The sequence below is a fragment of the Falco rusticolus genome, chromosome 5, assembly GCF_015220075.1.
Source record: "Falco rusticolus isolate bFalRus1 chromosome 5, bFalRus1.pri, whole genome shotgun sequence".
Lineage (NCBI taxonomy): Eukaryota > Metazoa > Chordata > Aves > Falconiformes > Falconidae > Falco > Falco rusticolus.
Genome location: NC_051191.1, coordinates 56324855 through 56352057, shown reverse-complemented (window position 1 = coordinate 56352057; position 27203 = coordinate 56324855). Strand labels below are relative to the sequence as shown.

General features: G+C 40.5%; 1 protein-coding gene across 15 annotated transcripts in view; it reads left to right on the top strand.

Annotated features, from left to right (window-relative positions):
- TNRC6B (trinucleotide repeat containing adaptor 6B) overlaps positions 1-16537 on the top strand; it is a 141490-nt gene extending 124953 nt beyond the window's left edge. For 10 of the 15 annotated variants that reach the window (XM_037389284.1, XM_037389273.1, XM_037389272.1 and 7 more), the window contains 12 exons: positions 466-597; positions 1134-1229; positions 1453-1630; positions 2032-2166; positions 2369-2545; positions 4791-4898; positions 7310-7456; positions 7715-7810; positions 10767-11087; positions 11476-11546; positions 13414-13553; positions 14501-16537. In XM_037389284.1, the coding sequence (XP_037245181.1) occupies positions 466-597; positions 1134-1229; positions 1453-1630; positions 2032-2166; positions 2369-2545; positions 4791-4898; positions 7310-7456; positions 7715-7810; positions 10767-11087; positions 11476-11546; positions 13414-13553; positions 14501-14891 (1992 nt within the window). In that variant the 3' untranslated portion in view covers positions 14892-16537. The other 5 variants (XM_037389283.1, XM_037389286.1, XM_037389276.1 and 2 more) reach the window with 4 other exon arrangements.
- Positions 16538-27203: the final 10666 nt, after the last annotated feature.

The following is a 27203-nucleotide window of genomic DNA, read 5'->3' as shown; positions in this document are numbered from 1 at the left end:
TCTTTTACTGTAGCTTATTCAGCATACAAAGAGATTAACTCTTTCTGTGAAGTACTGTTTCTTTGCTCCAGTGACTGCCTGAATGCCTTTCTTTTCCCTTGTCAAGCAGTACATTTTTGTAACGTGATAGTGCAGTACTGTGATTACTGGTTAGCTGCATATATATCAGCATTTTAATTTAGTGCCATCTCTAGCAACCAGTTGGTTGGGGGAGGAACCTTTGTGTGTGTGTGTCTGCATCTGCACATGTAATACTGTATACTGTCAATCAAATGAGGTATTCACTCTGCTTAAGTCATAGATTGTGCATGTTTAAATGTGATGTGTTAATAAATCTGTAATGTCTTTCCCACAACACCATTAAAAATTGGTGTCGTACCTATTCTTTTATAGAAACACTACTACTTCATCATTTTTTCTCATAGCAGTGCATTTCTTGAGGATATGTAACTGGTTTCCATGCAGGTTTCGGCCTCCATGCTCAAACAGTTTCCCAACAGTGGTTTGAATCCTGGTCTTTTCAATATGGGTCCCCAGCTTTCTCCACAACAGATTGCCATGCTGAGCCAGCTTCCACAGATTCCCCAGTTTCAATTAGTAAGTAGCTAGTAATCTTGTGGGGTAGACTGTTTACAAATTGTCTGCTGAAAGAGTTTTCTTTTGATGCTTGTTCTAATTCTGTTCTGTTCTACTGATCCTGTATTATTTTTGTCTTAAGTATTCCCTGTTTGTTATACAGGAAAATACAGCCCTGTTAGAGGGCAGCAGTTAAACTAAGCAGGACTTTGTAATTATTGTGAATGTTGCAGTGGTTTAGTAATGATTCTAAGCAATGTCTTTGTGCAGAAGCAGTTGTTTGTTGATTTTTAATGAAGTTTTCTTTAGATGTTAGTCATAGTGACAGTAATAAAGCGGGTACTAATAACAGTGTTGCATGATGTTACATTAGAAACAAATGAAGGTTATGGTATTCTTCTGATGTGTTCATTGTCACATTTTATTTTAAGTGTGTGGAATGAGAAACAGTTTACCTAAGTTCTGAGCAAGTATTTGTTAGTGAGTAGCTCTTGGCAATTCTGTTTTTCTTGAGGAGCTCTGTATTTTCACTTTTCCCACCCCCACTTATTTTGTAGGCATGTCAGCTCCTCCTCCAGCAGCAGCAGCAGCAGCAGCTGTTACAGAGCCAGAGGAAGTTATCTCAAGCTGTGCGACAGCAGCAGGAGCAACAGGTGTGGCACTGTTTCTGTCAGTCATACGAAGTATAAAGTGTGCTGGGAAAATGCAACCTGCAGCGAAAATGGTGCTGGTTTTAATAATGTCATCTGCCCTCTTCAGATTGCACTTTTCAGAGAACAAGGACCTTTGGTCCTCTTTCAAGTCCACTGTTCGTTCATGTTTACTGGAATTCTGTATTACAGTATAGGATATATAATCCCAGTTTTTTTCTTGCAGATTGCTCGTATGGTGAGTGCCCTTCAGCAGCAGCAGCAGCAGAGGCAGCCTGGCATGAAGCATTCACCATCCCACCCTGTTGGGCCTAAGCCACATTTAGACAGCATGGTACCCAATCCTTTGAATGTGGGTCTCTCAGATTTACAGACCAAAGGGCAAATACCTGGATACAGTTCAGGTAAGTGCTTTGTGGAAAGAAGTTTGGTGCATTGTCTGTAGTTACATGTTAATATGGTAATTACGTTTATCATATTAGCCAGTTATGTCTGGGTCCAGAAATGAGTAATTTATTTATAAGCATTAGAGCAAAGGTTAGGACAAGTGTCAACTCTTGATCAATTATTTTTCATGAACATGGGAAGAAGAGAAACCTAATAGCAAAGTGTATCTTGGTGGCACACTGACCTAGCAAGCTTATCTGGAAGTTGCTTCTTGAACATGTAATTTGCTTCTGTTGATATTCTTTCTTTTGTCTTTTTTTTTTTCTTACCTTTCTTACGAACACACCGACTCCCTGTTCGAAGATACTTAAACCAAAAAGCGCAAATGACAGTGTAGATTTGTTTGTTTGTTTCACAGGCTTTGGCTCAGGTGGCATGGATTATGGCATGGTGGGAGGGAAAGAGGCTGGAACAGAATCCCGCTTTAAGCAGTGGACTATGATGGAAGGGCTGCCCTCTGTGGCTTCACAAGATGCCAATATGCACAAAAATGGTGAGAAGGGGACTGGCTATTTCGGGAATGCCCTTGCAGTATCATCTTGCCAGAAGTGAAATAGCTCAGATGAAACTATGCTTGAACTTAGTGAATGTCTAACCTCACCAGTATGCATCTTAAATATTTTTTGTTTTGGTATACCATACTCATAAAGATCCCAACCTTTCCTGGGTGTAAATGTATGTTTTTAATGCTTCAGGTGCAATAGTGCCCCCTGGAAAGGCTCGCGGAGGATCGCCCTACAACCAGTTTGACATAATTCAGGGCGACCCACTAGGTGGCCATGCCGGCCCTGCTGGTGATAGTTGGTTACCTGCCAAATCTCCACCAACGAACAAGATTGGAAGCAAATCCAGCAACGCCAGCTGGCCTCCAGGTATTACATAAGGGTAGGGGTTAGTCCTAGCTTTAGATTAGATATGCTGGGACCTTTCCTCATCATACTACTTAAATAACCACTCTAAGGAAAATATTTGCTTGACCTCTCTCAGTTTTTAAATTTCTTCCACATTAAATCAGAACATAAGTGTTGAATTTCCAGTAACAAAATTGCTGGGCAAAGTATGAGCTGACTGCTGAATTTCCTGAATGGAATTTGGTTTTTCTTAGATGAATTCTTAGGTTCTGTAGTTTGGTGACTTTACACTCAGAAATTTTCATGAGAACACTTGTTCACAGAGTACACAATACCAGCTTCCTCCTCTTGTATTGATTCCTTATTTGAGTTTGTGTTAGGCTGACACAGGGTATAAATTCTGATTGATAGTGTAGAATCAGAAAGCAGATGATGTCAAAGCTTGTTTTTTGTGATGGTAGGAACAGGATTTTGTTACGTTTTATATTTTATGTAGCATGAACTTTTCTCCTGGCAGTTGTTCACAAATATGAGGATCCATTGTGTACCACAAGGTTTCTTTTGCCAGCAGTATTGGTGCAATATGTATACAATGTGTCTGCTATGCTATTGTGGCTCACCTTTGCTCATGTCATGTGAAGGATAGAAGAGTGTTGCCATGTTTCAGTACTGCTCAGCAATCTTGTAGCTTGAGTAGAAGTCTCTTGCTTTTTGGATTATGGGCAGTAGCACATCCTTTAAGTCTTCTAGATTGTTCACTGGCAGGGTTTTATCTTTTCTCTAGAAAACTCAAGTATCTAGGAAACGCACATAATTTTCTGTATAAACCGTTCATTAAACAGTGGTGTCCTTGAAGTTGCATGGATTAATCACCAGTGCTGTTCAGCAAATAGCGGATGCTGTGATATTTCACACACACACACACACATACCCTGCTTGGAAGACTCCCACATTCCAGGAAAACATTACTACTGCAAATCCTCTGCTGTGTATCCCCTCAAGCACATAAAAGTAAAGGTGCAGGTACATCTCTTGGGTAAACGGGTAGCACAAACCTTGCATCAGAAAGTCTGGGAATCTCAGTGACAGGTACAACTTCAAAAACCTTTTCAGAAACCTACAAAAAGTAAAGTTTTTTATGTGGGAACCCCTCAATGTCTTAACTCTGGCAAGAAGATATTTTCTGATGAGCTAAGAGAGTTAAAGAATTAGTTATCTCAAGAACATCTGCACGCCGACAACATTTCACACCAATGACTGCTCTCTGTAGAGGTGTATTTGTCTGGTTGTTAATTACTGAGCTTCTTGGGTTGGAGTTACGTTCATAATGCCAGAACCCCCAAAATGTAATTTTTTTTCTCAGGACCTCTCATAGACTCATTGTTGCTGAACTTGTTTCTTTAGTCACCGTTCCCCTGTATAATACTGAGAAGCACAGTGCTGCTTGGAATGTTAGGAGAGGGATGTGAGTATCTGCTCTGGCATGTTTCTGGGTTTTGCAGCCCGCCACTGGCTCTGGCAAGATTCTTGTTACCAGAAGGCTGTTAAAAAGTGAGAAGCTGAACAGCTTACTCTTTGCCCCTCGTTGATACCTTAGAACTTCCTTAGTGATACCTGCAGTCCCACTGTCAGTGATAAGTAAGATTTTGGTTGTTGCTGACTGCCTCACCACCGTGAGAGGATAACTGGAGTTCACAAATCCTGAACATAATCTCTCTACTGAGATCATCAGTACCCTCCATGATTTCTTGTGTAAATGAGTAGCCCATGACTGTGACTACAGATGCCATGTAACAGTTGATGGGTTTTAACATGTGGCTTTTATGCAAGTGTTGCTGTATTGCTAGCCTTCTCTTAGGAGGCTAAGAGACATATACTGGGACAAGTATTCCTGTCCCATAACCATCAGCCACTTAAGCTGTTTCATAACCTCTCTAACTTAGTGGCTTCCTTAAGAAGGAAATCTTGGCTGAAATCATGATCCACCTTATCAACATCCCTGATGAAGAATAAAGACCCGAAATTATTTTACACCGTATTCTTTTTTCTCTGCAAGCTTGTAGATGTGACTACCACTGTCAATTCCTGGCATGGAGATACAATTTTTCTTCCTAGTATTGCACAATAAGCTGTTAAATGAAAATGAGTTTACAAGAGAAAGCCTCTTGAAATAGGTGCATTTTTCCTTTGAATGAATACAGTGGTCACTCAGCATTCGCCCTGACTACACCTTTCACATTTTCCTCCTAAATGCCATCTGCTGCAGAAATTCTGCCGTTCAAGAGAGCAGTATTGTTCAGCACAAAGATAAATGAAGTGGTGCCCAATCAAACTGATATCACAACTGGAGGCGAGAGCAAGTTTTGCTGCATTGGTGAGAACTATCTCTTTTGGTTATGTCACACAGACTTGTGTACCTAGGTAATACTAGACTGTAATTTTCTTGTTCAGGAGCAGTTCAGTCATACACTCCAGGCAAACTGACCAAGAAGTGTCAGGGTTTTCCTAATAATCTTATGTTTTGAACTTTTTGGGAGGACCTTTCAAATATCAATGGAGAAATGCACTTCATGTTTTCTTTACTGTTTAGAAATAAAGTGCATGCCTGTAGGGAGAGTTGGAGATTGTGCATGAGAATAACTGTCAGTACCAAAGGATAGTTTGGGAATTTGTCAGTATGCTGAAGTTCAAGAAAATTCTTCTCCAGGCCAGGACTGTATTGATGAGTGAGTATGTTTATATACAGTACGCCTAATCTTTGGAGCATTGTTTAAATAATGCTGGACTTTTTTGATGAGCGCTTACTGTGCACTTAATTTTGAGTCTTACCAATTCACAGAAATCTTTACAAAGGCAAGACTTGTACTTGACTCTTTTTTTTTTTTTTTTTTTTTTTTTTTTTTTTTTTTTTGCAAACAAGTTTTAATTTCGAGTTCCAAACCTGTGTTCATGGATTCTTCATCTCAGAGCGGAGAAGATCTTTTTGACTAGACCCAAGAACTGCATTGCTTGTTCTTTAAGCATAAGATGGTCCTGTTTGTCAGAGGATTGCAGTAGTTTGGCAGTAGCTGAGCAGATTCCATCCTTGACACAATGCTGGTTGCTCGTACTTTAGAAATACTGATACCTAGTATCCTAGATTATTTTATTGAGTTACTAAAGATTGGGAGATGTGACTGAGGCTTACAAAAATCACAAAGGCGGTGGACAAGATAAGCACAGAATTGTAATTCTATGAATCCTGTAGCACAGGAACGATAGTGCAAACGCTGGCCTTAAGAGGATATAAACTTTAAATAGGTGAGAGCTTGTTTATTTTCCATCAGGATTGGTGAACTGGAATGTTGTTGCTTTTAGAGCTTCTGGAGACAGATGGTATTAGCCACTTGAAACAGTGATTGGATAAACTGATGGAAAAACAGTTTCACAAACAGGTGCTAGCAGATAGGGGGCATTTCTGACATCCTAGATAGAAAGAACATGGATGCTGGGGGAGTATGAGGGCAGTAGCTACAGATAGTGGCCAGGTTTGTGTTTTGTCCCAAAATGGTGTAATGAGGGCTAGATGAACACAGTTCTGACCCAGTGGGGCATTCTTAGGTCTTGTTTGAGATTCTCCTGCCAGTGCATTATCACAAACTAATACTGCTCTTGCTGTGCCAGTTGTTTGAACCAGCAGTATCATATTTTCTTCTGTACTTGTCTGTGAAAGTCGTACTCTTGGCTATGCATCTTCATTGTAAGTGACTGAAATGAGCACTTAACATGCCAGATTCATCCTGCATGGTTTCATTCCAGAGAGCGTATCCTGGATCTTACTTTTAATCGTGCCTTTTTAATTACGTTCAAATATTCTGTCATTACTTATTTCAGAACTTCAGGTTGGGAAAAAAGTATCACTCCATATCCTGAACTTGTATCTGCAAGGGATGAGTCTGCCACCTCGGCATTCTTTTCTCCTTTACGCAAATTGTCACATAGTATCTGAAGCTTCTTTATTTGTTTTTGTGTTTGGCAGTTTTACTTTCTCATCACTGCTTCCAAAATTGTGACTGTAGTGTTTTATTCATTGAACATCTGCTCAGAGAAGGAGCCAAGTTACTGATCTTTCTTACAGTAACTGGAGTTTTTGTATGTTCATACTTTCTATAACTCGTCCTCTTGTCTTAAAAACCTGGCATGCCTGGAGCTGTAGTTGAATGGAAACTGAAGCATGATAAGTGTATTCTGTTTCATTGTGAAGCATGAAGAATGTCAATAAATATATATATATATTGCTTTTACTACTAGATATCACACCTTAGAATTACCTCAGTATTGTAAGTGTGTGTGTACCTACAGTGTAAAGTGTCAGATGTTGTGTTTACAAACTCTTAAGGTAGGTAGCCTTTCCTTGAGAAAGGCTTCTGCACACACGAAGTATGTGTGCAGGGTCTAATCTTATAATGTAAAATACAATCTTACAGATCTTAAAAAATACATATTATATTAAGGAATGGTAAAACTATTGAGCGTCAGCTGAATGTAGTAAGGCAGGAACAGTCAAAGGAATACCCTATGCACTTGTGCTTTTTTGGGATGTAAATTTGTATTAAGGTGCTAGAGCTAGTGTCATGGGAGGAAATGTGAAGTAATTTTAATTTTAAAAGTTTATATTCCCCCCCCCAAGCCCCGGGGAACAGCGTAGAAGACAGTTATTTACCCTCCTAAAATATCTTCCAACAATTCCTTCAGTAATTGGCATTTCCCTGTTTGCATCTAATGCTTTCTTCCCTCCTGTCCCAGAGTTCCAACCAGGAGTGCCATGGAAAGGTATACAAAACATTGACCCTGAATCTGACCCCTATGTGACCCCTGGAAGTGTGCTGGGGGGGACAGCCACATCTCCCATTGTAGATACTGACCACCAACTTCTGCGGGACAACACCACAGGTAAAACAGTAAACAAAATGGGTATGTGTTTATTTAAGTAGTTCTGTTATTTGAGAATATTCTGATGTTCCTGTCGTATCAGGGTAACAGTCTGTTGCATTTGACTAAGAAGGAACCTGTGTGCCTTTGCACCATGGCTGTGTATCACGTGAAAGTTTGGCATGGGTGTATGATCATGGCTCTCTCTTGGGGTTTAACAGTGTTACAGAAACACTGTGAAATCGGCCTGCTCTTTCTCTCTCCTTTTCTGTTTGATAGGGTCTAATTCTTCCCTCAACACCTCGCTGCCTTCACCTGGTGCCTGGCCCTACAGTGCCTCTGACAATTCCTTCACCAACGTTCATAGCACTTCAGGTACGCGGCTCCAAAACAAAATTTTAACTGGGAAAAGCATTTTCCACTGAGTCCCTAGTTCCTCACTCTTACTCTACTTTTAATATTTAGTCTTCCAGTAATTTCTGAGGAAGTCCAAATTTAAGTGGCTGATCAGATAGTTTTCCTCCTGGTGATAGAACACACTTTAGAAGTAGAGTAAGATGCTCTGCCCTTCCTTCCACCCCGGTACAGAATTCTGTTACCTGTTGCAGTTTAACCCCAGGTGGTAACTTGGCACCACGCAGCCGCTCACTGCTTCCCCCTGGTGGAATGTGGTGGGATGGGCGGGAGAATCAGAAGAGTAAAAGCGAGAAAACTCGTGGGTTGAGATAAAAGTCAATTTAATAAGCAAAAGCTGCACATGCAAGCAAGGCAAAACAAGGAATTAATTCACTGCTTCCCGTCGGCAGGCGGGAAAGCAGGGCTCCATCAGGTGTAACAGTTACTTGAGAAGACAAACAGGGTTACTCCCAACATCCACCCACCACCTCCTTCCCCCAGCTTTATAGGAGTATGACATCATATGGTATGGAATATCCCTTTGGTCAGCTGGGGTCAGCTGTCTCAGCTGTGTCTTCTCCCAGCTTTTTGTGCATGCCCCTCCTACTTGTTTGCAGAATGGTGTGAGAAGCAGAAAAGGCTGTGATGCTGTGTAAGCACTGCTCAGCAATAACAAAAACATCCATGTATTACCAGCACTGTTTTCAGTGCAAATCCAAAACATAGCCTCATAGTAGCTGCTATGAAGAAAATTAACTCTATCCCAGCCAAAACCAGTACGTTATGTAAGCTAAAGGGTAGCAGTGAGCAGCAGATTCAAAAGGGGGAAAAAAACCCACCAAACCACACATCCACAAAGGTGTTGGGGAACTGTAATTTTTTTAAACATGCCTGCTTTTGTATGTCTGAGTTAAGGTGAGTGGGTTTATTCATTTTAACTTTAGAAATTGGAGTGCTGTGAAGGGAACATTTTTGCCTCACCTTTTATAGCACTCAGTTCCCTGAAACCTGGAGAGAGAGAGGGCTTCAGTCCTCTGGCTTTTAATGGTGGGCCTGTAAATAGTAAATTAGATATCTGCCTCAGATCCTTGGTAAGTAGTTCTTCAAAGTTTTCTTGTGAAAAATGGTTTCTGCACACACTTCTGAGTGGGGTTCTGGAAATACTTGCTCCAGACAAACCATTTGGATTTTGAACTTCTTACAAGTGCCAGAGTTTTCTCTCAGAGACATCATTGTCTTGACAACTACTTAAAACTGAAGAATTGTGTGTAAATAGCAGAAGTGGTGAATATAGCTGAGAACTACATCTGGTCCAAACTGGGATTTGCATTTTAGTAAATAAAAGCTGTGTTTATATGTTATCTCAACATCTTAACAAAATGTGTTGAAAATCCTATTTAGTCCTCAAGAAGAACTTGAAGCAGTGTTACTGCTGCCAGTTTGTGGGGTGACTTAGGTTTGAAGCAGTACGTGTGCATGCATCATTCCAGTGACGTAAGATTTCTCTTTCATAGCCTGGGGAAGGGGGTGGCATATATCAGCTTTTTACCTTTGCTAAATTTTTGTCTAGCACATAAAAAGACCCAAGAGATTTAAAAATAATGGAAGTCATTGTTGAATTACGGAAACTATACCACTGCCTGGCACACATACCATCTTCTGATCATGTTGTTAAACAGTGTTTTACAGCCAGAAAGTAGGTCACCTGAATGAGGGATTTAAAATTCACACATCTGTAAAACAGGCTACTCAGGTTTTTAAGTACTTTCATATACTTTCATAGGTTAGTTTCGAAACCTACTTGCTGTTGAGACTTACTCTCATGGAAATACAGTGATCCGACTGTAAAATGAAGCATGCTTTCACTTTATGGTCTTGATTCCCAAATGTATTGTTTTGTGACCCCCTGGCATGTTGTAAACCTGAAGTTTTACCCTTTGTTTCAAGTAAGTAATTTACTACCTTTTGTTAGTGAATAGAGTTTAATACATAAATTTGCACACACGCATATGTGTTCTGATTAAGATAATTCATGACACAAGTGCCTTTTCCCCCAGATTACCCTGTCTATGTTTGCTAGTTCTCATTACAGAACAAGAAGACAGAAATTACTCGAGCAGTTTTGACATTTGGTTTGGTTTTTGGCTGGGTGATAAATGTCCCTTGGTGTCAGAAGGTGTAGGAGAATTTGAGGTCTGCCTTCTTAGGGAAAACTGGTTTAGGAAAAGCCCCCAGGTATTCGTGACCATGGTGATGTTTTTGGGAGTGTGTTCGTTTTTCTCGTTTATTGTGCTTATTTAATAAAGGGTTCTTGAAATGTGTTAAGAGATAGCCGCTGTTGGCTTTCTCCTAATAGGCATTTGGTAATGCTTTCTAGTAAAAAAATGAATATGCATTATCAGAACCGTTTAAAAGTCCAGCTGTTGTGCAGCTAAATGGCTTTCTTTATGTCTTACTGTTGGATCAACTCTGTATGAAATTTGTGATTCATGAGAAAGCTTTGAGTCTTATAGGGGGACATCTTTAGGAGGTAGCATGAGCTTGGTAGACCAAGAGTGTTAAACACTCATTTCAGTTCTCTGCAAGTTTTTGTCCTGAAAAAGGTTCAGTTTCATTAAAGGTCGGTAGTGCCCAAATTTGTAAGACATTCTCAGGTTCTCAAATTAAATGTATTAATGAATGAACATACTGTGACCAGTTATTATCATAAGTGATGTAGAGAGATTTTTTTTTTGTCCGCATATATAAAATAAGCAAAGATTGACTTAAGTGAGTATGGCTTTTTTTGGTATGGTAAATTAACTGTTGTATGGTTCCTTGCTTTGTGCTTGTCTCAGATGTAAGTGCAGTCAAAGGGTTTACAGTGATAGTACAGTTAAAGGTTACTCGAATCTCACAAGTTTCTCTAATATGTACAATTTATTTGTTCTTCTAGCAAAATTCAGTGATTACAAATCAACATGGTCCCCAGATCCCATAGGACACAATCCCACTCATCTCTCCAACAAGATGTGGAAAAACCATATTTCCTCAAGGAACACTACAGGGCTGCCCCGCCCGCCTCCTGGCCTGACCAACCCCAAACCATCATCTCCATGGAACAGCGCAGCACCCCGATCGGTCAGGGGCTGGGGGGCACAGGACTCAAGGCTTGCCTCTGGTGAGAAGAATCAACTGATAGCACCATTGATCAGACCTGAGGAGTGTGCATTTTACAGCACTAATGGTTTGGAGGAAAGAAAGTTGCAGTTGTCTGGTAAAAGGAAAAAAAAAAAGTTCCTTCTTGAAATGGAAGTTTGCTGTCAGTCATTGAGGTGGGGGTGGGGGGTGGAATCTCAGGTCCTGCTGCAGGGAATGAGTGAAGGGGGCTGAGAGCTGCCGAAGGAATACCTGCCGGGGGCCGTTCAAAGCTAGATGCTTTCTGTGGGTGGGAAGCTCCTTGAAGATAAACTGTTGTAAAAAGTGAATCTTGAAGTGAAATGTGAGGAAAGATGTGGTTTTGTTTTCAGGACTGAAGATTAGGCTTTCCTGTGTTAGCAGGGCTGTTAATGCTGAATTTGTCTGAATTGAAAGACCTGACTGTAACAAAAAATGGTTTTCTTCATATCAAATCTGTATTGATTGCTGTGTCTTACAATTTGCAGCATCTACTTGGAGCGATGGTGGCTCAGTTCGTCCTAGCTACTGGTTGGTTCTTCACAATCTCACTCCACAGGTATTTTCTGTTGTTTCTGGGAACTTGTTTGCTTTACCAAGATACAGATATGTGGATCCTTCAGTTGTTTCTCTTTGTGTAAAATCTAACAAAATCAGATTTGTCAGCATATGTAAGATGTCTTTCTACTAAATTGGGCTGCAGTCTGGTTTCTCTATTGTGATCTCTTCAGATAACTTCAAGATGTTCAGTTTTTGTTACATGACCATCATAACCCTTCATTAACTACAGTTTCAAAAAAAATTACTGGAGCAGGAAGATTTTTCTTAAAGTGACGATAAGTTGCATGACCATAATGTGGAATGGTTTATAGCTGTTGAAAAGACTGTTCTTTCGGATATTGTCAATAAGAAAGCTGGTGTAACTGCCAGTTTTCACTTTGGTGTTTCCATAGTGAAACCACAGAATGTTTCCAGCGCTCCTGCCAAAACCAGTCTAGCTAGGTTGTTTCTGCAAGTATTCTCAAGAGCTTGCTTCCATTCAAAATGAATTCTGTGGACATCCTGGTTTCAGCAATCCCAGTTAGTCTGTATTCAGGGTTTAGGAGAAGCCTGTATGACTATCAGCAGCATCCTGAGGTCTAGACAGAATCCTCTGTTCAGCAGGATAATTTATCATGCTTCTACTACAATCTGGGAAAATATCAGTGTCAGAGGAAAAACTTAGGTCTCCTTCAGATCGCCTAAATTGGCAAACTATGCTCTTTTCATAGAAAAGACTGTTTTCCTTGATGTGAAGGAAACAGGAGTGGTATGATGAGGAGGCACAGTTCTAAGTCTCCCTCATGCAAGGTAGTTTAGTACTGCTTTAGGAATCATTTAATGGAAGAAGAATATATTTTGGAGGGATTAAGTTAATAGAAAAGAGAAAGAAGCAGATTATAGTTGTCTCTTCCATAACAAATGTACTAAACCACAATGAATAGCATACTAGAGAAAAGGAAGCGTAAAGGTTAAGGTGCATTCAGGGACAGTATTTTCATTTCAGGCTTCTCTATTTTAACTTCAACCATATTTGTACACACATGCAACTTCCTTTTCCCTCATTTGAGGTCGTATTATATAATGGAGGAGGGGAAGGGAGAAGGAAGACAGTAGCACTTCCTTAAGTATCTGCACATATGGATCCCATTCATGTGTGCATGTTCCCATGGCATACTGGGAATGGAATCTGTCTGTACAGAACACCTTGGAGAACAGAGGTTACTGGAGGTAAGTAATAAGCTGTTACTGCTGCAGAAGGAATGTAGGCAACAACTGCGGTGAAAACATTGTTCAGGAGGAATGAATGCTGCTGAGTTTGGCAGAAAGATCACTGACTATTTCTGTGACTTACAGTTTCATAAACCACAAAGACGACAAAGCACCAAAACAAATTTTTTTAAAACCCTCATTGTAGAGGTGATATTTCCAGGTTTGCTAAGAACTTCTAAATACTGGTTGGTCTGAATTCTACTGATATCAAAGTGCTGGAGACTTAAGACATTCTGGTTCCTTTGGTATGAATCCTGAGGGCTAAAGACGTTGAGAACTGCGAGTTCCATGTAATTACTGGAAAACCTGCCAACATAAGGATGGGTACCATGCAAGAAACTCAAGAAGATGCGGAAAACTGAACTCGAGCTACACGTGAGCGGGAAAGATAAGTTAGATTAGATAAAGCAAAGTCATTGTAGTTGTGAGAAGTCAAGGGATACGAATTCTGTTTGAAAATTAAATTCTGTCACTTTTGCTTACTTCCTACTGCTTTCACCTGTTTTCCTGTCTGAGAGCAGATTATCTTTTAATTACCGAGTCAAAGTTAGGATTGGAGTACATTTGGATAAATAGTTACAAACATCTGTTTCATCCTGGCTGTTCTTCCTCAGATTGATGGGTCAACCTTGAGGACGATCTGCATGCAGCATGGCCCACTGCTGACATTCCATCTGAACCTGACCCAGGGCACCGCCCTTATCCGATATAACACCAAACAGGAGGCGGCCAAGGCCCAGACTGCACTGCACATGTAAGCAGTCCCTGCATCCGTTCTTTATTACTGCTTTAGTCATGAACACAAAACGTCTGTTCCGTGCTATGCTTTGGAAACTCATTTCAAGTGTCATGGTTAGAATTCAATCTTCCATTCATCAGCAGAGGAAGGAAAGAAACAAAGATGCCTTCTGTTTGTGTTACTTTTAATTGCTGGCACAAACTGCCACATACAGAACAAAAAAGGTGCAAATAGGATGGAATCGTGGCCAGTATGCACCCTACTGTAAAATATTGGGTATTTTTGAAAAGCTTGTAAATTGTTTCAGGTCAAAATTGTTCTTATGTGTGTAACACAGATGGGTGGGCATTTGCTCTAGTTTTAAGATGCACCTGAAACAGCTTGCTTGAAAATCTGCAGATCTTGTGTTTCCTTTCCTTAAGCTTTTTGGAACTGACTGTGGCTGTGGTGTATTTTGAAACTATGAGAGGTTTTGAGACATAAATCTTGGGGGGAGAGATGTAAGCCCTTAAACTGAATGAAAACTTTTGAACTATGCTAATCGTATCCAGAATATCACAGGCGTTTAACCTGTTCTTCCTCTGTTTTGTTTGAAAGGTGGCATATGTGCATTTACCATTTAGCTACACGTTACTTCTCTTTTTACTGCTCTTGATATTAATGTTCAGGACCTTAGTTTAAATTTATAAGGTTTTGTTGCAGACATAACAACTGAATGTTGGGGAGAGAGGGTTGGTTAGTTTGGGGTGGGGGTCCTCCCCTTATAAAATGGAAGTTTTTGTGCTTTTGTGAGTTTCACTGTTCAGAACAGCTGAAGTTTTCTGTGCTCCTTCCATTGCACAAGCTACTGCTTACTTTGGTTTGGGCAACTAATAGTGTTTTTCCATGCCTTCTGAATCCTTTGCCCTTACTTTCTGGATGTAATGATTGGGTTTTTTTCTTCCATGTGTCTCATCTTCTAGGTGTGTGTTGGGAAACACTACCATCCTGGCTGAGTTTGCTACAGATGAAGAGGTTAGTCGCTTTCTGGCACAAGCCCAGCCGCCTACACCTGCAGCAACTCCAAGTGCACCCACAGCAGGCTGGCAATCCCTGGAGACAGGACAGAACCAGACAGATCCAGTTGGACCTGCTTTGAATCTCTTTGGTGGGTCAACAGGGCTTGGGCAGTGGAGCAGTGGTGGCGGCAGCAGCAGCAGTGGGGGTGATCTCACTGGCGCTTCGTTGTGGGGGCCCCCAAACTATTCTTCAAGCTTGTGGGGGGTCCCAAGTGTAGAGGATCCACACAGAATGGGCAGCCCTGCTCCCTTACTACCTGGAGACCTTCTGGGAGGAGGGTCGGATTCAATCTGAACTTAGAACTTTCAACTCTGACCTCGTGACCTTTTTTGGAACAGCAGCAGCACTAACTTGACCTTTTCGTTTTTTTCAACTTGCAATAAATACATTTATAAAAGGAAAAAAGAAAACGGAGAGAGAAAAAAAGGTGGGTCATTGATAGACTGTCTGAGCACATAGTTGCCTCCCTTATATAACTTCAGTTTTTTTGTTTGGAATATGAATCCAAAAAGAGAACATATCACTCTTGAAATACTTGAATCATGAACGCCAACTTAGAAAGACAATGTGAAGCAAGTACACATACCATTTAAATTTAAACACAAAAAATTAAAAAAATTAGTTTCTAGTTTTTCACTTTTTCATGTTATACGGAAGTTGTTGCTAAGAAACATATATACTGAAAAAATAGCTTTTTAACTTTGTTTGCACTGGGTGTGTTTCCGTCCTTAGGTCTACCATGTTGGGTTGGGGTAGGGGAGGGGTTCAAAAGAAAAAGGGGGGGTGGGGGGGGAAGACTTGACGGAGCCTCACTTTAAAAACGAAAAAAAAAAAAAAATCAAAAAATTAAAAAACCCACAAAAAAAAAAAACAAAACTGAAAAAAACAAAAACAAAACAAAACAAAAAAACCAACACTTTGTGATTGGCTGGTTGATAAGTACCAGTGTGTTCTGGCACATGTAACTGCCCACGTGTGCTTGTTTCTGTGTGAGTGCGTGTGCACATGTTCGTGTGTGTGCATTTTTTTCTCTATATATATAATCTTGAAACGCTGCATTGCTGATGGTCTACGGGCTGGCTGGCCATCTGCGTGTCTTGATTCTGGAAACAAGACAGGCATGGTGGAGTCCCTGTGGCTGAAGCAGAATCCAGTTGGGCTGGATTAAAATTTGTCAGTAGGTTTTTTAAAATTGATTTTAGCAGGGTGCTATCTCAAGTCTGCAGATCATATTGACTGGGGTAGTCGCTTCCTAGCCCTTGTTCTAACGTTGTGGTAGAGCAGAACACTGCCATATCCAAAGGATTTGGTGAGAGGGGAGCCAGTGTTGTCTTTTGAGTAGCAGTGTATTTATTTGTCTGCATGTGGGGGTTTTGTACTGAGTGAACCCTAGAATGTTTGTTATATAATGCAAGCCATTTTTTTTTTCTTCCAATGAGGGGAAAAGAGGAGAAAAGAAGACATTGCCATTTTTTGTGCAGCTAATCCAAATGTTCTTATTCAGTCTTTCGCAGGCTTCAGTACCTTTAAAGAGTGGTTCTTTTCTCCCCCAAACCTAATTAGGCACCCGTGCTCATTCTTGAAGAATCCATCAAAAGCTTGAAAGTCCAGCCCAACTAAATTAGCCTTTTAACTGATTTACTGCTTGTATTAAAACTGACAAAAACTAAATCATGTCAGCAAATAGCTGGCCGGCCTGCCTCATCTCCTGAAAGCACATGCAGCTAACTCCTTTCTGCGTCCTTCATGGTGAGCGTTACCTGTGCCAGGCCTTGGTGTATTACAGCGCCAGACCATCACTGACAGAAACGTTTACTTACGAATGTTCTTAAACCAGTGTGTACTTCAAACGTTTCCTTTTGTTTCTCTGTGTTGTGTTTTTTCCTGTGTACGTGATTTTGCTTAGGGAGGTATATTAACTAGCAAATACTTTTTTTTTTTTTTTAAAGTATTGCACCTTTTTGGGTTTTGTTTTTACTTTTTCTGTACTGTTGCTTTTTAATTTCTGTATTTAAGGAAAGGTTTGGGGTTTTTTTAGCATCAGTGTAGTAGTACTCTGGGCAGGATAGGGGTGACCTATAATCCACAGTGATAGCCAGTGTATGCGTGCATGTGTGCGCTGGGAACAAAACTTTCAAGACCTGTTGTTGTGAAAAGAGTTGTAGCAGACTTGAAGGAACATCCCTTGACACAAAGCGGGAAGTCTTTCAGCGAGGTGGGGCCGGGAGAAGAGGGAAGAGAGATGCCGGTACTTTTTCCATAAGTGCTAGGACTTCCATGTGGCATTGTCTAGCTGTTACACTGTCTAACAAAGTGCCGACATTCTGTACCAGCACGTACCTGTCCATTCCAGCCCTCAGTGGTAGTAGTGCTCGGGCTTTATTACCGGGGCGGGGGGGGTGGGGGGGATAGGGGAGTCTCTTCAGCATTTTCATTGAAGGATACGACAATGTCTAGTACGTTAAATTCTGTAAGCATGGGTTGGGTGGGGAGAAGCAAAAGCAGATTCAAGTAAGGGGGTGTGGGGGGGTGGTGCCTGTTGGGGGGGTGTGTGTGTGTATGCCTGTGTGCTGGGGGTGGGAGGGAACGGCTGGGGACTTAGGTGGCTTTTTTACTTCGCCCTTTCTATGTAAACCCAATGTCACAAGGAAGACTGAGGGAAATGCTGCATATACACATGCCTGTAGATTTGTATGCAAAGTGTTACATGACAAAAAGTATGAGTAGGTTTGTATTTGTTCAGTAAATTGGAGTGTGCAGCATACTCTGGCCCCTTCTGAATATACTTTTCTATCATGTCTCCTCCTTCATCCATCCCACCATGCACAAAGAAACAAAGTGCTCTCTTCCAGCTCCTGCCAGCTAGTGCCCCTCATGTGCACACATCCGTAAAGCTTTGTTTCTGCTAGTCTCTGCTCAAAGACCAGCTGCACTCAGACACGCAGAGCAGGTTCTTAAGTCCTGTGCCAGCAGTACTTCCTAGTTGAAGCAACTTTGGCCTGGAGTAAGCCAGTATCCATTCTGTCACATGATTTGCTATACATGCTGGTTCATTGCTGTGTTCCACCCTCACTTCTCTCTCCCAACCTGCCCTAAGGTCCCTTTTCCTGCACTTTGGGCTAGTTGAGTTCATTGCGATACTACGGTGAAAGCCGGGTGCTAGAGCCCCTCTTGTTTACAAGACATAATGAGGGATTTGAAATATTTAAAAAGAAAAGCTAATTTGTTCTTCCATTGTAAGCTTAAAGGGAAAAAAATTAAAACATACAAAAAAAGACCAAAAAGTGCATATATATATTTTAGATGAAGACTAACTCTGGGAGCATTTAACAGTGTTTTTGTTTTTATTTTAACATTTTATTTTCCTGCTTTAAATTTGCAAGCATTCTCAGGAATTCTAGGGTAGGAAGCCAGTTTTTTGAAGATGGTTTATTTAACCTTATCTTATCCTAGATAGATGGCTGTTTCTTGTTGATAAACTTTTACAAGTTCCTGAATCTTCAAAATGTTTGAAAGTTTTTACTTTAAAATAAAAATGCTTAAAAAAAAAAAAAAAAAAAGAAAAAGACAAAAAGAAAAAATCTCCAAATGTTACTGTCAAGCGGGGGATCAAGAATTTTAAAGACTGTATAAATTAAAATACATTCAAAAACTTCTCAATATCAGCAACAGAAATTCATTGTAATCTTAAACAAGTTGTGGGAGAAGAAGGGTTATCATTTACAGTGCTTTCTTTCTCATGCAGACGTGTGCAGTTGCATGGAGAAGAGAAGTGTGTGAATTGTGAATGGAAATATTATCACTTTGTTCCCTCTTGATTGAAACTAAATGAAAATATTCTTCCAAGCACCTTTTTAAAAGCAAAGTGAAACTATATACCTAATTAAAATGCAATATAGTTTAACTGAAAGAGTTCTCAGTTAGGAGGACTAGCAGGAAATACATGATGGTGCTGCTTTAAACCACTTCAGTAGTGCTAAAGAAAACCAGTGCTGACAGAATACCCAGTAATGAAGTAGTCTTATTATCCTGCCTTTTTTAGTACAGAAGAAAGAGAGAATATGGAAAAACTCCAGTAAAACATATATTAGAAATCAACTTCCCTGTTTTCAGCTATTTGGTCAGTTTTATTCCCCACTTGGAGATTTGCTGCTTGCTTTTCTTCACCCACCCCACCTCCCAGTCTTTCAGTTTTGTTTTATATGGGGAAAATAACCTGTTAAACTCTTCTGTTCACCCTGTTGCTGCTGCTGGCTGTCAGGGCTTACAGTCTTGAACTTCAGAGTTCGGTGGGATGGCCAACTTCTGTCTCCCAGCTGTAAGGGTCAGGGGCTTGCTCCGCCTGAAATGGCTAGGCTCAAACCACAAAAACCACGCTAGTGCCTTTTCACATGTACCCACATGCCCTACAGCAGGGGGAAGGAGGGAAGACATGGCAAAGTGAGGCAGTATAGCCACTTCGTTGAAATAGATGTACCCGTTCCTAAGGAAAAAGCGTGCTGCGTAAGCATGTCGTGCAAAGAGTTACGTAACAGTAGTTGAGAACTTTTTTATTTATTTAAAAAACAGTAAATCAGATGCCAAGTTCTGTCGTTTTCATATCAGTTGCCCAATGTTTTCATGTTGCACTGCATGTACATCTTGAGCGTATACGTGTGTGGTGTTGAAAATAATGCATCAGTAATAATGCGCTTTAAAAAAAATAATAAATCCTGTCATGGGCCAGTAGGAGGATTTATTTAGGGACTTAGGGATTTTTTTATTTTATGGAGAGAATTTCTGGGTGCTTTCCCAGAGGCTGTGTTTTATCAAATCAGTAATATCCCAAAAGAGAGGAAACTGTAGGATTTCGTCAAAAAGAACCCAGAAACTTGACAGTCACTTGGAAGTGGGTTGTGACTGACTGCTGAAGGGTTGGCAGTCTGGAGCTTCGTTGGTCTACTGGGACCAAACCTATTGTACAGCAGTGTGTTCCTCCTTCCTCCAAGTGTGCAGGCCTGCAAATGTTAGTAACTGTCTCCTTGGTGATAGTTTTCCTAAATAGTTAAAGCTAAATTGATCTTACTATTTTCCGACTACAGTTGGCAGTTCTGTTCCTCTCCAGATTATATGTAGCTAACCATATATGATGTTGCTAGTATGACTTAGTCATGGCACTCCTAACCATTGTTAAGTGATTTCTGAGCTTTGTACCAACCAGAGTCAGCTTCCAGGGACAACCATCACTTAATGTTGTAAATATTCTGCTACCATTTGAGCTCTTAACAGTGATAAGTCAGCAGGAGTTGATGTTAGGGTACTTCCAGGCTTTTTTATAAAACTGTTCCAGGGAGGGAATCGGTGGCAGCGTCTTGTTTAAACATATCAACAGAGAAGGTAAGGAAAAGAGACTAGGAGAGGCACAGCTTGGAATAGACTATGGGCATCTGTTTCCAGATAAAAGTCAAATATAACATCTTTCACTGGAAAACACTTTTTAATTTCTCAAGTGATAAACAGAACTCAATTAATTTTGTTCTTGGTTTGGGTTCTCCAGGTTATACAGTTTAAACATAGATATACTTTACAGGTGGATTCAGTATTCCTGTTTTTTTCCAGGTTTTGAATCTTTCAGTGCTTAACTAGTAAAAAACCAAAATGAAACATTTCTAAGGAAATACCCATTTGTTACCAGCCACTTTGCTTACACTGCCCTGCAATGTGTATCAAGCTGAGAGTTTTTAACGGGTTTGACAATTCTTTGCCTCATTTGAGTATTTTATTTTAGCAGTGACAACAAAGACAAAAAAGTCTAGCGAGCAAAAGAAAAAAAGGTGGGGTACAGCTCAGAAATCTCTGTTGAGACCTTCGAAATTTACTTTGGAAAGCATTAGTGCCATGTACTTTGGAAGACTTGCCATCTTTTACCAGTGTTTTTATGCTTTCACCTGGACACTTGCCCAGCAGTCTTGAGAGTGAGTGTTTTGTTGGTTTGGGGTTTTTCCCGATCAGAGGGTGTCAGGTTTTTCTTGTAAGTTCTTTATTTTGCCTCATGTTAAGTGGCTTGGGTAATGAGCAAGAATATTAAGCCAAGTGTGGTTTTCTTCAGCAATGTAAGCAGGATGTTTTCAACAAACTAGCTGGGGTGCCCACCTCAAAGATTAAATAAACAGTTGAACCTTTATATTAAGTTCCCCCCACCCCAATTTCTAAACATTTATTCCTGAAAACTTTATTCTTTTTTTAAAAAATACTGCCACATCTTCCACAATGTCTCTTAGTAGTGCGTCCAAACAGGACTGGACTGACTGTAGGGGGTTGGTTGGTTGCTTGGTTGTTTTGCTTCATTCTTTATTATGCTTGCCTCTTAGGCTTCTGATTTTGTTTGTGTGCATTGTTTCCCTGTTGACTTTAAGAGGAGTACTGTTTGTATATCTGAGATACCCAAGTTTGGCCGAGTCTGGTCAGGATCTGTAGTGATCCTCATGTGAATTAGTCCCGCTGACCTTAAATGAGTGCGTACTGGTTGGGTAAGGGCTCTTTGTGTCAGTAAACCTTAGCTGGATCAGGGCCAAGGTGGCACATGAGGACCTGTTGTATTTCCAGTGCAGCAAACATATGTGTTGCATATGTCATATTCACTGTAAATCATGTGACCTTACTATCCAGGTTTCTCAAGTGGATTGAAATGCTGGTTTTGTGATGGATGGTTAGCATCTCAGGGTATGAGTTCTCATTGAGTAAAAAGTAGGGGGTTTTCTCTCTAAAGAGGTAAGGTTCCTCTAGCAGAAGCAGCTTTATTAACTGTAAATATGCATGCATGTAGTTGTGCACAGGAAAGTAATACCAATAAAACTAATCTGAAATGAAATGTAAAAACAAACAAAATCCTCACAAACAAAAAACCAAACCCAACCCCCCACACACACACAAATGCTGTTAAGTGCAACTTGGGTCCTGAATCTGAAACAATATACGCAGAATCTGTTGGTTTGTCTAAATTGATTTTGCACAAAATATCATTTCAGTTCTTATTTGTTACTATTTTGTAATATTAGGAAATTATACTGTAAGATCATATCAGCCATGCCTGCTGTGATCAAAATACAGGTTTCTAAAACCCAAACTCTCTTTCTTTTCCTCCACATCCAGTACTAGGCTTCCACCTGTGGCAGAAGGATGTTAACAGTAATGGGGAGAAATATGTACAATTTCCCAGTGTAGACAGAGCAGGTTTTCCCTGTTGACCTGAATTCATATCCAAACCTATAACACAAAGCAAAAATTACACTGTAGCAGAGTCGTTAGTTGTGCTAAATGACAGGAGATTAACTGGACATTTTTAGCATCCTTACTAGTTCGTGTTGCTCAGAATGTTTTGCGTAAGTGTCCCATCACTGTAAATACAAGTGTTGCTGAATTGTACCAAAGTTCCCCTGCATTAGATAATAGGAAGCAGGTCCATTTTGTAGTGACTCGCCAAGCAGAACTTTGCCTACAATAGAATTTAAGGGTCTGTCTACATTGCTGTTAAAACTGAGTCAGGGTCCTGTTTAAAATACAGCTTTCTATTTTGTGGTGTTACGTGAGACTTTAAACTTTGTGATGTAGTAACTATAGCTTCTAATCCTTACATGAAAAGTGATTTAAGATTTCATCTGCGCTACAAAAAGCGCCACAGCTCCTGATGGTTTGGAGCCTATTTTTAAAACTATTGTCAGGCCAAGATGCAGCTTCATCTGTGGCACGCAGCAGACAACATCTGTTTGCATACACAGTTTGCATGCGTGTTGCTTTTCATTGAGCTATGCAGGAAAGTTTTTTCTCTGAAAGTCTCCCAGACTCCTATGCTATACAAGCAAGCTTCTAGCTAATGAAGTGCCCTCTGCAAAGAGCCATTTTTGCCCTGTATGTGTGACAGCTGGGACTGGTGACATTGAGCAGTGTTAGGGTTCCTGTTAACTTTGTAGTGAGAAAGGGAGTTTTTTGACTTGACTCTTGACAGCCTTTCTGTAAATGAACACAGAGCACTCCAGGGGAAAAGGAAAAAAAGAAGAAGAATGCATTGCGCTAGCCAGCATTAAGTATTTTTGCAGCAAACATTCTTGACTGTGGTGGGCAGAGGGGAAGAGAAGAAACTGGAGAAGTTTGCATGGATGCGCAATACAAGGAGGCAGTGCTTAGCAAGAAATGTTTCCTTCAGCACTAAATGCCTCCTCTTGGGTATTAGTGTGTGTTGTTGCATTCACAGAACTAACTTCCTCATTTTTTTTTTTTTTACCTGTTTGGGTTGTTTTAAATTAAGACAAAGTAGAAGCTTCTCCTGTTTCAGACGAAACACAACCATAAGCGAATATTTTGTTCATCGTTTACTGTTGAGCAGTAAGAGCAGGTTGCACAGCTTGTTAGAATAGCTATTTTAGTGACATGGTTATGATATTATGTGCTTTCTTTCCCCTCCCTCTCCCTGCCAGATATGGCTTACCCTTTCTATATAAGGCGCTGTGTGGGTTTTTTTGTTTTGTTTTGGGAATGTGTGGAAAAGAAGCAAAATGAAGTGAAAATGCAAGCCAAGGTAGAACAGCCTTACTTTAGGGGGTAGCCTTACAACAGAGCTTTATAGTGAGTGTGCTGTATTCCAAAACATGTAAGCCAAAAACAAAAAAGCATTCATTTATGCAAAAAAAATTTTAAAAGAGGTGTTGGAAGACTTCTTTAATATGTACCTTCTAAAGGTAGAGTAAGGTCTCACCAAGTGATAGGTTATTGTGATACTTCTTGCTGGGTCAGTAGGGATGGGTTGGGGGTATAAGCGCTTAACATTTTTCTCCGATGTTTTTACAAGCAGTAAGTTAAATGTGGTATTTATGAATGTGCCTTTGTGAGTACAGTGACTGTCTAATTGAGGAGACCACTTGGGCTGGAGGGGAGACAATGGTCAATTCATTCTTTCAAGAGGTCAGACATGGAGATTGCAGCCCACTGGTCCCTTTTGACAAGCAGCATCTTTGGGCTGGTCTCTACACTGCACAATACGTATTCATATGTGGTAGAGATCGGGGAAGGGGGGGTGGGGGGGGCGAAGGGACGTCATGTGATGCACAGAAGCTGTTGATAGTTTTAGGCTAGTCTGCTGTTGCAGGTTGAGTTTGTATACGTATTATGTGGCTTCTCTTTATGTTTTTGTGCATGAGTGTGAGTGTGTGTGGCTTTATTTTTTGTAAGCACTGGAGAATTGAAACACAGTGATGTTTGAGACGAATTTATACATGTAGAGAAGATGACGTTTTGTAGCTTCTGTTAAATAGTGGGTGCAGGCACACTTTTACCCTCTCTGTCCGTGTCCCAATAAGAGAAACAGGAAAATTTATTTTTTTTCAACCCTTCAACTTCCAGCACACTTAACGTTGCCATTTAAATGAACAGGGTATTACACAAGAAGAAAAAAGTTTTTGAAATGGTGAGGTAGAAGTGTTTAAAAGGAAAAAAATCTGAAGTAATTTTTTGTTTCTTCGAAGCTGTTTGTAGCTAAACATGGGAATCTGCAGTGTCTCCTTCCATTTGTTTTTTTTTTTTCTAATAATTCACCTCTTCGTCCCACCCAAAACATGAGGTGTACAAGATCAAGAGCTGTCACTGTAGCCCTTCGAATTCCCACCCTGAAAAGGAACTCCAGTGGGATCCCTCAGCTCTATTCAGGAAGACAAAGAGAGGAGAGACTCTGCAGTTTTCTTTGCTTCGCTCTCATTCCTCTCTAATGGCCTTGAAATGTATTATTATGCAAATGTGAATTTTGATACTGAACTTAAGAAGAGGTTGTTTGTTCTTTTTTCAAAAAAAAAAAAAGGTCCCATATGTGGTCAGCATTGCTTCTTTATTTTGTAAGTGAATTGTAAACTATGCATTCTGCAACGGGGGTGTAGGGGACAAAGATAGCTTTGCTAAACTGTTGAGGAGTTTCTGTGTCCATGGTATATCCATTATAGTTTGGTGAAGTGAGGAGGTGATGACTTTGAAATAAAAAGGAGTTGATAAGAACCGCTCTTTTTCAGAAGTTGGCCAATAAGTAACTGGGCAGAGATTTAGAAAACTAATGTTGACTGCAAAACAAAATCTGTTCTAAACCTTGCGCAGGATTGTGAATTCTGTCTGTGCAGTGTTAACCCAGGGCCAATAGGGTGAATGGGACACCAGCTCTACCTGGAAAACTATCTACCGCCTCCTGTGTTCTGGCCCTTGTCAAGCTCAGGAAACGCAGTGCTGTAGGCACTGTCGTCTTTGAATTTACTACTCGTTTTCCATTATAACAGTCCTTGCGCTCTTCCAAGAGAATTGGAACACAGCTGGTCCTTGATGTCTACACTTTCTTCTCCCTAAAAATTTCTTTGTTGCTGTTTCTGGCACAGCTCATGCAGTGACAGCACAGCTGGGGGCAAGATGGTGGAGGTGGTACCTAGTGCTGATCAAAGCATGACAAGAGGACTGCTTTTTTTTCAATGTCAGCAGCTACCAGCGCTTAGTTGTCTGGTATTACTGTCCATGACTCAGCATTAATGTTGGCTGTGCGTGAAATGTTAGGGAATGTAGACAAGGCCCTCTATTTAAAAGTAATAATCTTTTTTTACTATGAGGTGGTATTGTAGTAGTCATAAAGAAGGTTTCACTTCCTTACATCTCCAAAATGCAGTCGTTGTGAATACCGTGTGTTCCTTGAAGCTTGCTGAGCTTCCAGCAGCAGTCTCCTCAGAAAAATGTAGATCTTGCTGCTCTGTCATGTTAATAGGGACCCTTTGACTTGACTTTTACCTTTGTCCATGGTGTACCATGGTACCTGCATTATCCTTGGCATTATCTTAAATGTACTATCATAAACTGAGAGATTATCCTGCCTGTATTCAGTGTTTTCACGCAGCAGTTTTGTTTTTGTTGACATTCACAGTACTGTAATAAGTAATAGACTTGATGATCACTCTCGCATCTGTGCCTGCCTTGCAGATGTGATCTTATCAGGGTTCCACTCTGTCAGATTGCCTTCAAAAAAAAGAAAAGAAAAAAAAATATCTGAAGTTTAAACTCCTCACAAAAATACCTCGAGGTACATTTCCCCTTCTGATGTAACCTTTTAAATCTTAACTTTTTTTCTAAACTTAATGGGCTTTTTATTTCCATCTGTTAATCTCCTTTTTAGAAAAGATGTTTGAACTAGTGATTTTGAGCACAGGACCAGAAAGAAGTCAGGAACTCCTGAATTTTAACATTGGCCCTTACTCTTCCCTTGCCTTGGGCAAGTCATGTAACTTTTTTGCCTTTGTTTTTTCATCTGTAAAGCGGGGGTGATAATACCTACCTCACAGGGGTTCTGTGAGGATCATCTAGTAAATGTTTGTAAAGTGCTTTAAAGATGCATGATAGAAGTACTAGGAGGTTTTTACAGCAAGATCTTACAGCAAGATAGCTCATTATTTTTACATTGTTTTTTTGTGTGCAAGCAACTTTTTGTTTTTTAATGATTAAAGCCATCAGACACTCAGATCCTAAGTAACAGAAGTTGATGGAGTTTCAGTTACTCGTCCTCCTCTTCTGTCTTTATGCCAGTTTCCCTTTGCTCTTCCTTATACAGTTATGCCAGTGTTGCTACAGGTCAAGTCTCTTAATTGTACTCGTAGATAAGCTTCAGACTTGATTTAAGTACTTTGAGCTTGCTGCTTCTTTCACCAGGTCACCAAACAGGAATCAGCTTGTATATTTTTCCCTGCCCTCTAATAGCGTTTTTGGTAATGTCATCATTCAAGTGGACGCATCTTTTCCTGCCATCAGAAAGGGGAGGTGGTGTGTAGTTCCAGAGAGGGGACTGTAATATGAAGAACCTTGCCACTTAATGCTGCTGTTCCAGGGATGAAGGGCAGAGTAGCTTTCTGTTTCCTTCCCTGATTTAACTTCAGTGTGTTACCAGTGACACTTTAAATGCAGTGTTTCTTCTTGTCCACAATATACAGAAGCCATTACCTGCCAATAAAACGTAGGAACAGAGGGAATGATAGTAATGCTGCTTGTGTATATGCCTTACAGCTCTCCCAGAATGTCTCTGGGAGGGTGGTGAGGGATGAGGTCTTCATTGGGTAAATCCCACAGCTGTCAGGGAACCTCTGCTACTTTCTCCCCTCTCCAATCACATGGTCGCTGTTTCTTCTTTCTTGGATGTGCGTCTCAGGGATGTGCATACGATCCCATGCCTTTTGGAATTTGGCCTTTGAAATATCAAGAATATGGCTTCTATACCTGGAACCTTCCTATCTGACACTCCCTGGTCCTCTCTGTCCTATGTTGCTCCCCATGGCCTTAAGAACATCTGTCCACTGTTGCCAGATGCCACCCTCTCCATCTTTGCCAGTACTCAAGGTGAAGCACATATAGCGATTCTGCGGAGAAAGAAGGTGAAACGATGCATGTGCACCTGTGGGATTTACACACATATTATCTTGGATTTCTGCCACATCCTGGCTAAAGCATGCAGAATATCTGATGCACAATGCTTTTTCTTTCTCATCTAGAAAGCAGAACAAACAGCAGTGTGACTGCTGATGGTAACTCTGTAATGTTTACTTTGAATTAAATGCTAAGTATTTT